Source organism: Citrus clementina, unplaced genomic scaffold, assembly GCF_000493195.1.
Source record: "Citrus clementina cultivar Clemenules unplaced genomic scaffold, Citrus_clementina_v1.0 scaffold_9, whole genome shotgun sequence".
NCBI lineage: Eukaryota > Viridiplantae > Streptophyta > Magnoliopsida > Sapindales > Rutaceae > Citrus > Citrus x clementina.
In genome coordinates, this window is record NW_006261964.1 from 27894602 (window position 1) to 27911332 (window position 16731).

Genomic DNA, 16731 nt, shown 5'->3' on the forward strand with positions numbered 1-16731 from the left:
TGAGTGGGTCCCACTTAACGAAAGTGAAAAATATTGTGAGATTCGGATTCTACTCCATTCATACTTCAAAAGTATAATCTTATTTTCTCAAAATGGTGCTTGGGTGAATGAGAAATTGTCTCTTAAAGTTCACCCTTGAAGTTGAGAATTTGAAAGGAAATGAGGCTTATCCCACATGGGAAAAAGAAGCCTGGGAATTAGTGTTTAAATATAAACACTTAACCATGCATGAGTAAGAATTATAAGGATAGAGGCTCTCTCCACACGAGTGTGCGCAAAGGGGGTGCAAATCCAAGACCGATTTTGTTGAACTCGTGTGCGCCCGCGCATCCTGCGTACACGAATGTCGGCCCAAAATCATCTATGCAAGCTTGGCACGTTTTAATTTCCTTTTGAATTTTTGTAACAGTTTAATGTTTTGAATTCAAAGAAATTTGAAACAGCTTTTGCAATTAATTTGTAGCTGTTATTCACGTTTTTTTATTCAAGTTTGAAATCAATTCATGGCTGTTATAACAATTGATTAAAACATATTGAATTTGGAAATTCAATACCAAAGCAACTGTTACATCCTCCCTTGAGTATAAAAAGGCATCTTCACTTCTGTTTTTACACACTCAAAAAAAAAAAAACAAGCACAAAGCATACTTGCTGTTTGTCCTTCATCCTTCTTCGTTTTTCTCTGATCGAGTTTACTGTGGTGGTTCGCCGGAATTTTCAGCTAGTGCTTGACTGAAAATTCGTATCCATTGTATCCTGGGAAGCAGATACCAGCAGACCTTAAGCACTCCAAATAGGCGGTAAATCTGTTTTAAGGAGACTGTTTTGTGCAGGCCTCAGTTCCATTGCATTTTCTATTTTTGGTTTCTTCTCTCTTCTGTTACGCTTTCTGTTTCTCATTTGAAACTTTCAGTACCTTGTTTTCGTTGCTTAGCTAATATATAATTTGTTATCTCACTGGTTTTGTTTTTCTAACAAATAAATATTTCAAACACGCTTGTAAAGATAATATTTTAAAGAAACTATTGTCAACAAGAAAAGACAAAGCATCATCCCTTCATTGCCAAAGTAGCATGACAATCGAGAAACAAATAGATTCCAGCAATAGGATAATAAATCCTTCTTAATTTTTTTATTAACCATAAATTAAAAAAAATTATTAATGATAATAAAAAACAAAATTATTTTTTATTTTTTCCTATTATATCGCTCAATGCAATCGATATTTTTTTTTCTAAATTTTATTTAGACACATTTAAAATGCAACTTAAAGGAAAATTACAACAAGAGATGAATTGTCTAGAAAGTTCATGACCCTGTTAGTTTGCACGTCAGGGTGTGAGACTTGTGACACTATGTTCTTCTCCTAAAGCGTGGATAGTAAAAATTCCTACTCGAACTTTGGCTCAATCAACCCAACCCGAATTTAAGGATTATGAGTCAGGTTCGGTCCTAAATATTAGGGATCAATTAAATTCCAATCAAGATTCGGGTCTTATTTGAGTTGATCCAACCCAACCCTTAAATTTTGGAAAAAAAAAAGACACGAGATTTATTTATATTTATTTTATGATTTATTTAATTATATGGTTGAGACCTTGAGTAATTTTTATATTTATGTTAAATTTTAATATATATGAGCGGTTATGTTCATTTTTTAAATTTTAAATTATTTAAATATAAAAAAATTTTAAAAAAAAATTATGGTCGGGCTCGACAAAGCCTGACCCAATTTGAGGACAAAAAATTTAAGGTTGGGTTTGACTGGTTTTTTTTTTTTTTTAATAGTCGGGCTTTTGTTTAAGTGATCGGGTCGAGCGAAGCCCGAGCCCGAACCCGACCCGGCCCGATCCATTGGCATCCGCACTCGAAAGTAGCATTGTGGTAACAGGCGTTTTCCATGCTACTACGAGCACCCAAATAAAACCCTACTTTATGTTAGGGTTTATCAGCCAATGCGAGGAGTGGTTTGGGGTTTTAGAGAAAAGCTGTCAGTTTTACACCATTCCTGAACCAATTTTCACTGAGAAAAAATGGGTTTTTGGGGTCAGTTTCTCTCTTTAAGTCCCTCTAATTAATTTAATTTATTTCAACATACATTCTTTTATAATAATGATTTCTCTGTTCAACTTGTTTGATTTGTGAGAATTCATAATGGGTATTTTGTAAAACCCAAGTTTAATTTAAATAATTCAACTTTGGTCTTACCTTTTTTTCCCCAATTAGGGATTGAAGTGAAACCAGGAAAAGCTCATCCTTATCATTCGGACAATGTGCCTGGAAAGCTTCATGTAACTCAGGTATGTTTACTTTGTCACTTGTGTTAGAATGTTACACTTTCAGCTTTTGTTTTTAATTTTTATTTTGGTGTTTATATGCATGCTGCAGTTTTCATAAGACGGGGCTTAAGATATGTATAACAGGGTCTCTGATATTTTTGATAAACGGGCAACAATACACTAGATAAAGTTGGATGACGTAGGAGGGTTTATGTGGCCGTGGTTAAGGTTTAGGGTTGTTAGTTTGTCTTAGGTGATACATTATGTGTGTCAGGTTTTTGTGGCTATGTAGATTTTATTAAATGATTTAGACGTTTGATATTCTGTTAAGTTGGATTAACACCCTGATTGTTTCTACATTGTCACTTGAATGCTTATGTTTCTTGAACGTGTTAAAACCTACATTTGGAAACTTTTTGTTTTATGTTGTATTGAATTCAGGCAACCTTAGGCCTTGGTTCATCGACTGAGAAGAGCATACTTCAATGTTCTGTCGGAGATAGAAGCCCAATTTTCTTGTGTTCTTTGTTACCAAATAAGAATGAGTCTTGCCCCTTGAAACTTGAATTTGATGAGGATGATGTGGTGGTCTTCTCAGTAAAGGGTCCACAAAGCATCCATCTTGCTGGCTACTTTGAGGCTGAGAGTGGAGATCACCTTCGAGATGAATATGATTCGTATCCTTTTTAATTAATTAAATTGGAATAATAAATTCTCAAAATTAAAGTATTTGTTTACTTAATCGTAGTTTTCAAATTTGCATCCGTTCCGTGGTATTCTTGTAATCCATTACCTTAATGCAAAGTGATTCTTATGGGGAGGACATTGCAGAGACTGAAACAGATGAGTCATCGGGATTTGATACTGAGGATGAATATGGGGATGACTTCATTGACGACGACGACAATGAAGAATTCTACTCATCTGTTCCCAATAGTGGAGGTAATTTACCATTCTCTCTCTCTTTCTTTTTTCCCCCTCCCTTTTCTTTTGTTGTAAATTTTTAACTAATTGGAGCTGGAATATTCCTTTTGTTGTTATTGATATGGTGTTCAGCCTTTCAACATAATCTAATGATGTTTCAAATGTTAATAAGATCCTAAATGTGCTTTTGTTCTACTTACAAATTTCTTCAAGATGATTGCTGGAGGTAAGTTACTCTACTGAATGTATGGAACTTATGGAGCTTCTTTAACTAAAATATTATAAGTTAAACTGGCAGTATAGAATTCATTGCTTTTTTTTTTTCCTTCTTTTGTGTACTAGCAGTTCTCTATTGTTCCATTGTAGCGGTATTTTTAGTTTATTACGTGCGCAATGTTTTTGCCTCATGTATTCATTTTTTAATGTTTGTTTACTGGATTTTTATCATATTGTGGAATATTCTAATGTTTTGATTTGCAATTGCTCGAGTCCCTAAGATGTTTGCATTTTGTTTTTTTTTCTTTCTTTTCTGGCAGTTGTAATTGAGGAGATAGAGGATGATAAACCAATGAATGGAAATGATCAACCAAAACGCCTAAAGAAGAAGGATGTATCAAGTGAGTCTGAGCGACAAATTGTTGTCAAGAATGCTACTGGCGTGCCAGAACTTGAAAGTGAAGATGAAGATGGCTTTCCTATATCTACCTCACATAAAAGCAAGGTAACTTCTCGAGAGGCCCAAGTGATGGCAGATGAAGAGAATGGTGAGAAAACTAGTGAAGACTCTGAGAAGAAGAAAGCAAGCAGTGATCAAGATACAGGCAAAAAGAGAAAAGTTAAAAGTGCGGGCCAAGATGGGCAGCAAGAAAGGTGAGATAAGAGGCCATTGAGGGGGAGTATATGTGCAATCAATTCCTAATTATATTGGACTTTCAATTTTGTCATCGGGTTTCCTGTTTGGGTAACTCAGAGGCGTGGTAATTCTGGATTCAGTAAGCAGGGATGCTTGCTGAATACTGGATTAATCATACTGAAGTGGCTTCTAAAATTGATTTCAGGAAAAAGAAGAAGAAGAAGAAACAAAAGGAAAAGGGTGAAGACGAACAAGTTTACAAAGGCATTACTGATGATGAGACCAATGCTGTTTTAGATGGTGAAAATAAGCATGACTTGAAGAGCCAGAATGTGAACCAGATGTGAGATTTGCCATCTTCCATTCTGTAGTATAGTATATTCACGCTTACATGGCGATGTATGAGTAATAGGAATGTGTTCTGACTCCAGTTCTATTTCTGCTCTCATTGTTTTACTATTTGATATCCAAATTGATTGGATGAGATGTTTTCTCCTGCATGAGATTTTTTAGACTTCACCTACTAACACGTTTCAATGTATAGCATGAATAAAATATTGTGGACTTTAAGGTACATACAATATTATTTTCTCTCAGATATGCCCATTCACATTGTTGGTTGGAGATTTATATGTTACATATATTTATATACTACTGTTGCTCATAATTTACTGGGAATTAAATTGAGCATGAGTGCTTTATGCATAGCAGGGACCTTGACAATAAAGCAGATGATGCACCTGGTGACAATCTCTCTGAGAAGAAAAAGAGGAAAAGGAAGAAGAAGAAGGCCCAGGAAAATGAAGGCAACACAAGAACAGATCAAACTATTTCAGCTGTGAAAGAAAAGAAGGAGCCTGCTTCAGCAACTGAGCAGGTGCAATCTGAAGCTAAATCTTCTCAAGTGAGAACCTTTCCAAATGGATTGGTTATTGAGGAGGTTGCGATGGGCAAACCTGATGGCAAAAGAGCTTCTCCTGGAAAGCAGGTTATTATAAGTTCATCAATTTTCTGATTACCTGACCACCTATGTTCTGACTCAAGTATTTTGTCCCATCGATGATGATATTTTTTCAGTTCTTGCTTTTGTTTGTCTGGGCTCTAAATGTTCCCTTATTTTCATCATGTACTTACAAGCTAACCAATATGAGAACACTAAAAACAGATATGTTGTTGGATAATAGAAGAATCAATATACATAAAATCTAACGAGGTTCGCTGCAATAATTGGAAATTAGCGGACGTACATTGCACTTCTAATTTCTGAATGTGTTGTTTGCTTTCAGGTCAGTGTCCGATACATTGGCAAACTAAAGAAGAATGGAAAAATATTTGACTCTAATGTGGGACGAGCACCCTTTAAGTTCCGCCTTGGTAATGTCTTATCAATACTCTAGAAGGTGGATAGTTTACTTGTTTATTTGTTTATTTAGGTATTTTCTTTCAATCTTGCAGGTGTTGGGGAAGTTATAAAGGGATGGGATGTTGGGGTCAATGGTATTCCCTTCATCTAGACTTTTCTCGTTGTTTGTATTTAAATTACATTTCATGCATTTATGTGCTTTTCTGTTCCAAAATCCTCAGGCATGCGTGTTGGAGACAAACGGAGACTTACAATTCCTCCATCAATGGGGTATGCAAAGTCAATATTTCAGCATATTTAATTTATCATATCCTTTTTATCATCCAACCTTGTTCCTTATTTTGGTGAATCATAAAAGTTACTGCATTTCTTAAGGAATCTTTTGTTTGTCCTTTGTCCTTGATATTTTCAGTGTGGCCAAACTGGGTTTTGTTTTAATTTTTACTTATTCAACTTATTTGGCTAAGTGTTTTTTTTTTCCCTCTTCTCTGGTTACTTCCAGTTATGGGGCTGAAGGTGCTGGTGGAAAGATACCGCCAAACTCCTGGCTTGTGTTTGACGTGGAGTTGATAGACGTTCGTTGATTGGACTGTTTATGTGTTCCTCATCAGTTTTGGAGTTATTATTTACTGCTAAATGGCCAGTGGACAAGATGGATCCAGGAGTTTTGATGTGTTAAAAAGAGATTATCGGTTTCTTTTTGCAATTGTACAAGTTCACCGTCATCATATGTCCCAATATTGAGTAGTTTGATGTTTGCCATGTGAGAAAAATTTGTGTTTTATCATTGAAAAATTAAAAACGTGTTGAAATAGTGCTATGTTCCCTCAGTTGAAAGAAAGAAATGACAAAAATTTTGGCAACTTAAACATTGTTGCATGCTTTTTGGTCTGCACTTTGATATGTCTCATCTAAAAGTAGATTGCTCGTATTCGTGTTCATATCTAAAAACACTCATAATGAATAACTGGGATTCTAATGGTGGTACTCTAATTTTGGTAAAGCCAAATTTAAGTGCATTTTTTCAACTCTCCTTGTGGGTATTAGATGATGTTGAAGAAAGGTCGTACTCATTTCACTGAATAATTGCAGGATCATTGATAAATATGTCATGAGAATTCTGATACGTGAATGTGCAAAAGTGATGCCATGAACAGAATTGTGAGGAACAGGGGCTTTTGTGAATTTGAGTTGCCGTTGATGATCTTACATAAAATTCAGATCAAATCCGGCTCCACTATTAACATTTCTTATCAGCATAATCTGTTCATCATCTTCAAAGATAATCATCCATGAAAGCATGTGGTACTGATTTTCCATCTACCAGAAAAATGCGACCGACATTTGAAGTTGGCTCACGAACATGATGATACATACAACGAAATGTTACGGTTGAGGCATTGCTATAAACGTGTATGTCTATATTAGAATTTCATCTATGAAAACTGTTCCCAGTAAAGCATTCCAACCTCCAAAAACACGTGGAAGTGCCATCGGTCACAGGCAGATAATGGATCCTACTTTAATGCGATGTCAACATTTACCCCTAAATAAGTGCTTCCAATTGCAATTGGTTTGAACAACACCTTATGCTTCGCACTCAAAATACATAAATGTCATGGCTTAGTATGGCTCCACTGGTGCCCTGAACTTTGTCCCAGCATAAATGGCTGCAGGTCCAAGCTCTTCCTCTATCCTGAGGAGCTGCAATTCAGAAAATGATAGTTGAGTATATGACTCCTGGATATTGAGCTCCCATAGATAGAATGCAAGACCAGATTACTATGTTTTTAAGTGCAAAGATGGAGATGAAGAGATGGAGCTCTAAAAATATCTTCTCGAGCAAAGAGCAAGACATTGCTTATACCTGATTGTACTTAGCAAGGCGTTCTGATCTGCAAGGAGCTCCCGTCTTAATTTGGCCCTGTTTCAAACATTAGCAAATATTGGGACAAATTAGCTCGGGCAACAGAAAACTTTATAATGCCTACAGAAAAACTAAAAACCTTGAAGCCACTTCAAAAGGTAGTTTATGTGAAGAGTAAAGGCTTTTCACACTCTATATCTATTAGCTTACTTCAGGGTACGTTATGTCCTAAGACTCATTTTTAATTAATCCAATGTATTTATAATAATAAAAAAAAAAACTTTTCGCAAAATATAAATATAATTTTGAGCATGAACACAACATATTAGAGTAACCCACATGTCCACCCTTGAAAAACCAATCTTGAAAGTGGAGTTTCTGAACCAACCAAATAAATTCAATGATAAAACAAAGAAACACACCCTTGACTTGGAAAGAACACTTACGGTTGCCAACCCAACAGAAAGGTCTGCTATGAAGGTATCCTCAGTTTCACCACTGCATTGAACAAGAGAATCACATAAATAATGAAATGGTATATGCCATTAATTTTTGTGCCAGAAAACAAAACCATGCCATACCTTCTATGGCTTGCCATAACACCCCAACCAGCACGTTTGGACATTTTCACAGCTTCAATACTTTCAGTTACAGAACCAATTTGGTTTACCTTCCCAGTGAGAAATAGGAAGTCAATTGCAGTGAGCCAAAAGCTACAGATAAATAAACCTCAAAACATCATGTAGAAAGAAATTCTAGATCCACTTGAGGATGGCAAAGGCTGCTGGTACTACCTTCAATAAAAGAGCATTACAAGTCTTCTCCTTAATAGCCTTCTCCACACGCTGCAGCAACCATAATATTTTATGTTAGATCTCGCAAGACAGCTAATTAGATATTTGTTCCACAGTAAAGAGGTCATCACCTTCGGATTTGTGACAAGGAGGTCATCACCAACTATCTGCACATGCCTTCCAATTTTACCTGTCAGCTCTGCATGGTGCTCCCAGTCATCCTGATCAAATGGATCTTCAATGGACACAATTGGATGGTCAGATATGAATGACCTGTACACATTCTTCAAACCGTCTCCTGATACTTTTTGTGATCCATCATTGTTCTGCATGAAGAAATAGTCATTTTCTCAGCTATTATAAGAAAATCATATATTTCAGCATGCACTAAAAAAAATCAGAAGTAATGTCAAAATTTGCATATCATCATGCAATAAAAAATGGATATAAACCATTGACAAAAGTAAGATCAATACCTCTTCCTTGAAGTTCAAGTCATAGGTCTTATCCTTGCTGTCATAAAATTCTGAAGCAGCAACATCCATCCCAATCACAATCTGCAAACAACGACAAGAATCAGATAGCAAGCTAGCACCATGTATAGAACAGGTCAAGCAATGCAAGATTTGATTCTGTATATGAGAGGTATAACGAGGAAATCACACTAACCTTCCCAATGTATCCACCTTTTGCTATGGCAGTCTTCAGCAGTTCAAAGCCCTCATAGCTTTCCTGAAAATTATACATAGTAAGTCTTCAGTCCAGTGTCAACGCACATATAATATTAAAAGGAAATTCCATACTTATCACAAACAATTACTTAGAAAGTAATTGTAACTACTGGTTAAACCAAAAAAAAGAATAAATAAATAAATAAAACGACCAATTATAAACCTGTATGTTCGGAGCAAAGCCCCCTTCATCACCAACATTTGTGGCATCTTGTCCGTACTTCTTCTTGATCACAGCCTGCAAGAACATACAAGTAGCAACTTTCACATGATATGCGTGAAGATAATGCACCTCAAACAGTAGCACAAAAGTGAAGAAGCGAAAAGAGCGGAACAAACACCTTCAGATGATGGTACACTTCAACACCCATCTTCATTGCTTCCTTGAAAGTAGATGCCCCAATAGGGAGAATCATAAACTCCTAAAGACGAGGGAAAAAAGGAAATTGTAAAAACTTCAATTATAAAAGGGATTTTGACATAGTGACAGAAGTTCTTAGAGCAACATTACCTGCATTGCCAGCTTATTGCCTGCATGTGAACCTCCATTGATGACATTAAAAGCAGGAACAGGCAAGACCAGAGTCTTGTTTCCAGCAAGATTGGCAATGTGCTGCAAGTAAAGAGATAGAAGCTTAATGGATGTCTATAAAATCTGACAAATCAGCCAACCGCTTGCATACCTGGTAAAGAGGGATCTTCTTCACCATAGCACCTGCTTTGCAAACAGCAAGTGACACTGCCAATATAGCATTAGCTCCAAGCTGAATAAATCAAAAGAAGAACAACATGTCATTAATCCTTAAAAAATTGAAACATCACGGAAAGCCATAATCAGGAGCATAATATTGAAAGAATGACATACTTTCTGTTTGCACCAGCCCCATTCATTAACTGTACCGTCAAGCTGTTGCACCATGAAATTGTCAATCTGAGTCTGCTGTGTTGGGTCCTGTATATGCAACAACAACAGCAACATACTAACATAAGCATCACTAGCTACAATCTAACTATGAATTCTTTAAAGAATATATCAAATGTAGAAGTTTCATAAAATACCTTGCCGACCAAGGCAGGACCAATGATTGAGTTCACATTCTGCACAGCCTGCAAAAAACAAACATAAATAATCTACTTAGGCTGCACAGAGCTTAAGACCGAGAGTTTTTTTTTTTTTTTTTTTTTAAGCATAAATCAAATACCTTGAGAACACCCCTTCCATGGTAATCCCACCCCCCATCTCTCAACTCTAATGCTTCGTAGATACCTTTTATGATTAAATCAGACAAGCGTAAACAAGAAAACAGCAAGTTATAAATTTATCTGTAAAACAACAGTAGACTTCCCAAGTAATATTTCAATATTTTCATCTCAAGTCGTGGCACTCATCTGTTGGATGATCAATATTGTAACTTACAAAATTACCTATTACTCCTTTCCGCTATAATTATGGCATTCTACTCAATAATTTATTAAATCTAAAACTGAAAAAGAAAGACCATCGTATGAGTGACTGAATCAGTCACTGATTCATCCATGTTCATTGTCCAATACTAACACAACAGAACAATCAAAACCGTCGTCATTATTTATTTAAATACCAGTTGAAGCACCACTTGGGACGGCAGCCCTAGCCAAGGTTCCATCAGAGAGACTCACATCAACCTGCTTAAAAAATTGCCTCGTACATATATATTATTATCATCGTTATCAAAGAATAAAAGAGTACTTATTTTTTTCTCTTATTTTATGATAGATAAACGATCACATTGGCGAAAAAAGGAATAACACTTACTTCAACGGTGGGATTTCCGCGACTGTCGAAGATCTGACGAGCTTTGACGGCGTTGATCGTCGCCATTTGTTTTCTATTTCTTCGCTGCTTCAACGAGGATTACTAGCGAACTGGCTCGTCTTTGTTTGGAGAGTTGTACATTTAACGAGGTCTAGTGGCAATAGCATGCAAGCGTCCGTCGCCGAGTGATTGAATCTCTGCCGTTCATTTTGGCATTGGGAGGGTCACGTGGATGCTCGTGATTGGCTTTACCTTGTACGCACATAGCGGGCCGCTAGTGGAGCGAAAGTGTAGAAGTTAGAACTGAAGGGATATGCGTGTTAATAAAAGCAATCTCTCCCTTTGCTTGCTTTTTTTCAAAACCTTGAGGGTGAGACGTGTTAATTACCAATTTCAACACTTAAGTGATTAAGTTGGGCTTCTTTGTGGTTTGGGCTTAGTGCTATTATTTGAACACTCATTAAGCCCGATTCGTTTATACACCCCCGATCTCACCCGGCCCGTCAATAGCCTCAATTTTACTCACCCAAGTCTCTTCTTTGTATGGTATCACATTGCAGAGTCATCGTATAGTACGGCGCTGTATGCAATGCAGCTGCTTCAACAGTAAAAAAAAAAACTTGAACAACCGGTATTCATCTAATAATTTTTAAAAAATTATTTTTAATGTAAAAAAATAAAATAAACTAAAAAAAGGAAATTTATAAAAAATTAACATTAACAATATTTGAGTGAGAAAAATATTTTTAATTTAAAAGAAAGTTAAAAAAGAGTAAAATATTATATTTCAATTATTTTGGTTAACCATCAATATATTGATAGACATTTCAAATTAATTTCACATGTCTCCTAATTTTTGTTAAACTTTCTCAATAATTGGTTTATTTGTTTTCACTTCTCAATCCACTAGTTTTATGTATAATATTCCTATTAAATTTGTTAAATATGAATATTTTAGGTTAGATTCCAAGTAAATTCATCTCTCATTGAATGAGTTCCTAAATTTGATTACATTTTCTCCCTTTTTGATTTATATGTTTCAACTATTATTCCACAAATTTTGCATTTAATATTTCAATTCACTTGGTAAGTATTCAATTATTTTGGTTAAATACCAAAACTACTTTTTTTTATTAGATTAGTTCCTGATTTTGGTTAAATTTTTTCATATTTAGGTTCACATATCTCGAATTATTAGTCCACTAGGTTTGTGTTTGATATTCCTACTAAGTTCGTTCAATACCAATATTTTGGTTTAGATTCCAAGTAACTTTTATTTCTCATTGGATAAGTTCCTAATTTTCGTTACATTTTCTCTCTTATTGGTTCAAATATTTCATTTAATTATTCCTCTAGTTTTATGTTAAATATTCCCATTAACTTGGACAGATTCCAATTATTTGGGTTAAGTACCAACTTTACTTTTCACGATTTTATTTGTGGTTAAATAAGTCCCTAATTTTAGTTATATTTTCTCTCTTGTGGGTTTATATATTTCAATTATTATTCCACTAGTTTTGCATTCAATATTCTAATTAACTTAGTAAGATTTCATTTATTTGGGTTAAATACCAAAATAACTTTTTTTATTAAATTAGTTCATGATTTTGGTTAAGATTTTTCATTTATATATTCACATGTTTCAACTTATTAGTCTGCTAATTTTTTATTTGATATTTCTACAAAATTCGTCAAATATCAATATTTTGGGTTAAATTCCATGTAACTTTCATTTTTCTATTGAATGAATTTCTAATTTTCATTATGATTTCTCTCTAATTGGTTCATGTGTTTCAGTTAATTATTCCTCTAGTCTTCTGTTGAGTATTCCCATTAACTTGGTAAGATTTCACTTATTTAAGTTAGGTACAAATTCATTTTTTTGTAATTTTATTGTTGGTTAGGCAAGTCCCTAGTTTGGGTTATACTTTCTCTCATTTGTGTTTGCATGCTTCAGCTATTATTCCATAAGTTTTGCATTCAATATTCTAATTAACTTCGTAAGATTTCAGTTATTTGGGTTAAATACTAAAATTACTTTTTTGGTTAAATTAGTTTCTAATTTTGGTTAAGTCTTTTCATTTATAGGTTCCCATATTTCAACTTATTAGTCACTAGTTTTGTGTTTACCATTCTTACTGAATTCGTTAAAACTAATATTTTAGGTTATATTTCAAGTACTCTTATTAACCGTTGGATGAGTTCCTAATTTTCATTATATTTTCTCTCTCTTATTGGTTCATGTGTTTCAACCAACAATTCCTCTAGTTTTGTGTTGATTATTTCCATTAATTTAGTGAGATTTCAATTATTTGGGTTAGTTACCAAATTTATTATTAATAATTTTGTTTTTGGTTAGGTAAGTCTCTAATTCATGTTATTCTTTCTCACATATGTGTTTATATGTTTCAACTATTATTCCATTAGTTTTGCGTTCAATATTCTAATTAACTTCGTAATATTTCAGTTATTTGGGTTAAACACCAAAAAGTACTTTTTTTTGTTAAATTAATTTCTAATTTTGTTTAAGTTTTTTTATTTATAGGTTTACATGTTTCAACTTATTAGTCACTAGTTTTGTATTTGATGTTCATCCTAAATTCGTTAAGCACTAATATTTTAAGTTAGATTCCAAGTAATTTTCATTTCCTATTGAATAAATTCTTAATTTTCGTTACACTTTCTCTCTTATTGGTTCATACATTTCAGCTAATTATTCTTCTTGTTTTGTGTTGAATATTCCCATTAACTTAGTGAGATTCCACTTATTTGGGTTAGTTACCAAATTTTTTTTTTGTATTTTTATTTTTAGTTAGGTAAGTTCCTAATTTAGGTTATACTTTCTCATATATGTATTTATATATTTCAGCTATTATTCCACTAGTTTTGCGTTTAGTATTTCAATCAACTTGATAAGATTCCAATTATTTGAGTTAAATACCAAATTTACTTGTTACGAAAAACAATAACATTAACAAGGTGAGTTATTTTGGACCCCTTAGTATTTTAGTAAATATCAACTTACCATATAATATTGTAAAAATCTTTATTACAACCCCTTAATCTTTTCTAATATTTTGGGTCCATAATCTAAGTCCCCTTTTTTTTTCATTATTTCGTGAGATCCATTGAACTTGATTGTATATATAATTGAGCTTTTAGTTTTTATACATATTTAGTCTCATTTAATTATTTTAATTGATTATTTTTAGTAATCATTAAAATGAATTAATGGATTTATTTTCTTCTTTCTCTTTACTTTTTAAAATAATTTCTTTAATTTTTGGAAACTTTGACAGTAAATAAAAAATAACATGTAAGAGTGCATGCGCTTGCTATGCTTCTCAAAAAAGTTATTTTAGAAGTTGCGACAACATAAGTTATAAAAATATTTAAACTTACAAAAATTAAAAATTTCTTAATCTATTTGTATTGAATTATCTTCTTCTTCTTTTTTTTTTTTCATTTTGCAATCAATTGACTTCATGAGATTTCTTAAACTTAAATTTATTTATACTTAACTTCTGATTTTTGTAAACGTTTTGCCCATTTTAACGTTCAATTAATTATATATATTTATTTTAACTTACAAAATTGAAGTTTATTTAATCTATTTGTGCTGAAACTTATTTATTTATTTAGGATAGCTCATTTTATCATTTCAATTAATTCTAATCATTCATATTTTAAAAAATTCATAAAAAATTAATTCATATAAAATTTTTACCGCTCTATTTTCTTTTCAAAATAGTTTCTTTAGTTTCTCATGACTTCAACAAAAAATTTACGTTATTATAAGTAGTATTATTATTTTATTTGTATTTCTTCTACTACTATTATTTATTTATAATGTTACTACAATTATTATTATTACTATCATGCCTCATGAGATTTATAGTTGAATATAATAAAAATGTATATGTTTGTGTTTAGCGCTATTTTTGTACCCTTTTAGATTACTAAGATATTCTTAAAAAAAATTTGATTATACAATTGATTTCTACAAGTAACAAAACTTAAGGCATTGATTTTTGTTTTTTAGTTAAAACCATTATTTATTCCTTTAGGAGATTTGATCATGAATTTGATAATCTATATTAGAGATTTTGGCCTTTATTCACATATATACTCATTTATCATTTAAATAATCATAATTGTTTAACAAAAAATTAAAATTTCTTAATCTATTTATATTGAATTTTCTTTTTCCTTTTCTTTTCTGGGCTCCGTTGACTTCACGAGATTTTTTGAACTTGAATTTATTTAGAGTTAACTTTTGATCATTAAGAACTTTTTGTCCATTTTATCATTCACTTAATTATATTTATTTATCTCTGAACTAAAATAAATCAAGAATTAAGATTTTTTCAATTCAAATTAAAATTTTACCTCTCTATTTTCTTTTCAAATTAGTTTTCTTAGTTTCTCATTACTGTAACAAAAAATTTACGTCATTAATTATGAATATTATATTATACTTAAATTATTATCACTATTATTATTATTTTTTTACTCTTACAATGATCATTATTGCGATCTTACCTCATGAGATTTTTTAACAACATGTTATTTTTAAAATGAGTATCCTTCTTTTTCGTTTTTAAGCATGTATATCATTTGCATAAAAAGTATATATAATGATATATATATAAAAAAAATTTTAAATTTATAAAATAAGTTCTTTAATTTTCAAGATTTAGCTAAAATAATTTTTAGAAGTTTATTATAGCCACTGACATTATGAAAATCTAACACTACAGTAACAACCAACATTTTTTAACATGATTTTACATGTTTAATTAACTTATGTTTTTCAAATGGTCCTTTATTCTTAAATTTGTTGGCATTTATTTACAAATAAAATTATAGTGTCCTATTATTTTGTCCAATGTACTTAAAGATTAATGAAATAAAAAAATTCCAATACAAGACTTTCACTTAAGCAGTTAATGACTATAGTGAACCGATATGTGGACTACTAAAAAGTTAGAATTGTTTTCTTCTTCTTTTCAAAAAAACAAAAAGCTAGAATTGCCAAGGAAGAAGAGCCTAAAACCACTTTTATTGAGAAATTATTTTACAAACTCACAAGAAAATAACTCTTTAAAAACTTTTAATATCAATAAACTAATACAAAATTAAATCAATTTATAACTTTTAACATCAATAAGTTTGATCATACAAAATTAAACTTCATATGTTGCTGCTAATTTGAGATTTAGATTTCATGGGTCTCTGCATTAAAAAAAAAAACAAATGATATTAGAAAAAAGGGCTGCAAAAAAATAAACAATATTCAAATTTCAAATGCATGGTCTAAATTCTAAGGCAGGATCAGTCATATATTATATTAATAGAAAAATTAAAACTTAAAAATAAAATAAACACATAACTACATTCTAATTTTAACAACATATTTTTTTATGAATTTTTTAACAGCAATATTCAGAATATAAAAAATATTATGAAATGGCATACTCATTCTTTGTAACTTTTATGTTTACTTTCATTTAACAACAAATTGATCATGGCGATAAAGATAGAGGAGAATACATCCAACTAAACAAGAATAAAATTTCAGCACTACTGATTCGTGATTGCATGAATAATATAAATTATGAAATAGCATCCGTATGAAAAACTCATAAAAAGCAATAGAAACTAAGCACCTAAAAATAACTGGCAAAAATTTATAAGCATATTAGATTCATTCATGAGTAAAATGCATCCAAAATAAAGCCTTGTTTATTTGTTTATTATAGTTTCGACAATTCTTATAATTTATTAGCATACCCAGACACTGTTAAAGTAGCCAAAATACTTAAAAATGACTAGATTACTAATTACCAAAGCATTTGAAATGTAGGAATATCAATACCACAACAGTTGAAAAACCCACAAAAAAAAAAGCAACTTAAATCAAGGAATTGGTGCCATCCTGCTAAAATAGAAAAATAAACCATACCTAGAAAGCAAACAATTAAAGCCATTCAATATTTTTACGAAGACGTCTGCTTTGTTGTCTTGAATCACTTTTTGTACTTCCTCCAAGATATTCCATGAACTAGATACGCCATTTTCCGATTCAGTATCCATCACTACATCAGTTCATGGGCTTATCCCAC

At 32.1% G+C, this 16731-nt stretch overlaps 2 protein-coding genes across 2 annotated transcripts; one reads left to right on the plus strand and one right to left on the minus strand.

Moving 5' to 3' along the window:
- The first annotated feature begins 1869 nt into the window (after nt 1-1869).
- Nucleotides 1870-6275, plus strand: LOC18031594 (peptidyl-prolyl cis-trans isomerase FKBP53). The gene is made up of 11 exons (XM_006421686.2): nt 1870-2046; nt 2227-2300; nt 2721-2956; nt 3085-3221; nt 3740-4073; nt 4262-4399; nt 4768-5044; nt 5343-5430; nt 5512-5553; nt 5641-5689; nt 5922-6275. Exons 1-11 carry the CDS (start codon nt 2034-2036, stop codon nt 6001-6003), a joined length of 1470 nt encoding a protein of 489 aa, XP_006421749.1. The 5' UTR covers nt 1870-2033; the 3' UTR covers nt 6004-6275.
- Nucleotides 6276-6729: 454 nt separating this feature from the next.
- Nucleotides 6730-10718, minus strand: LOC18031514 (enolase). Its single transcript, XM_006421688.2, has 17 exons — nt 10607-10718; nt 10413-10476; nt 10014-10078; nt 9871-9918; nt 9677-9763; nt 9495-9575; nt 9323-9424; nt 9153-9233; nt 8975-9049; nt 8750-8812; nt 8557-8637; nt 8212-8406; nt 8081-8131; nt 7868-7956; nt 7733-7784; nt 7287-7343; nt 6730-7123 (listed from the first exon to the last, which is right to left on the minus strand). The coding sequence occupies exons 1-17, from the start codon at nt 10670-10672 to the stop codon at nt 7043-7045; spliced, it is 1338 nt and encodes a 445-aa protein (XP_006421751.1). The 5' UTR covers nt 10673-10718; the 3' UTR covers nt 6730-7042.
- Between the last annotated feature and the right edge of the window lie 6013 nt (nt 10719-16731).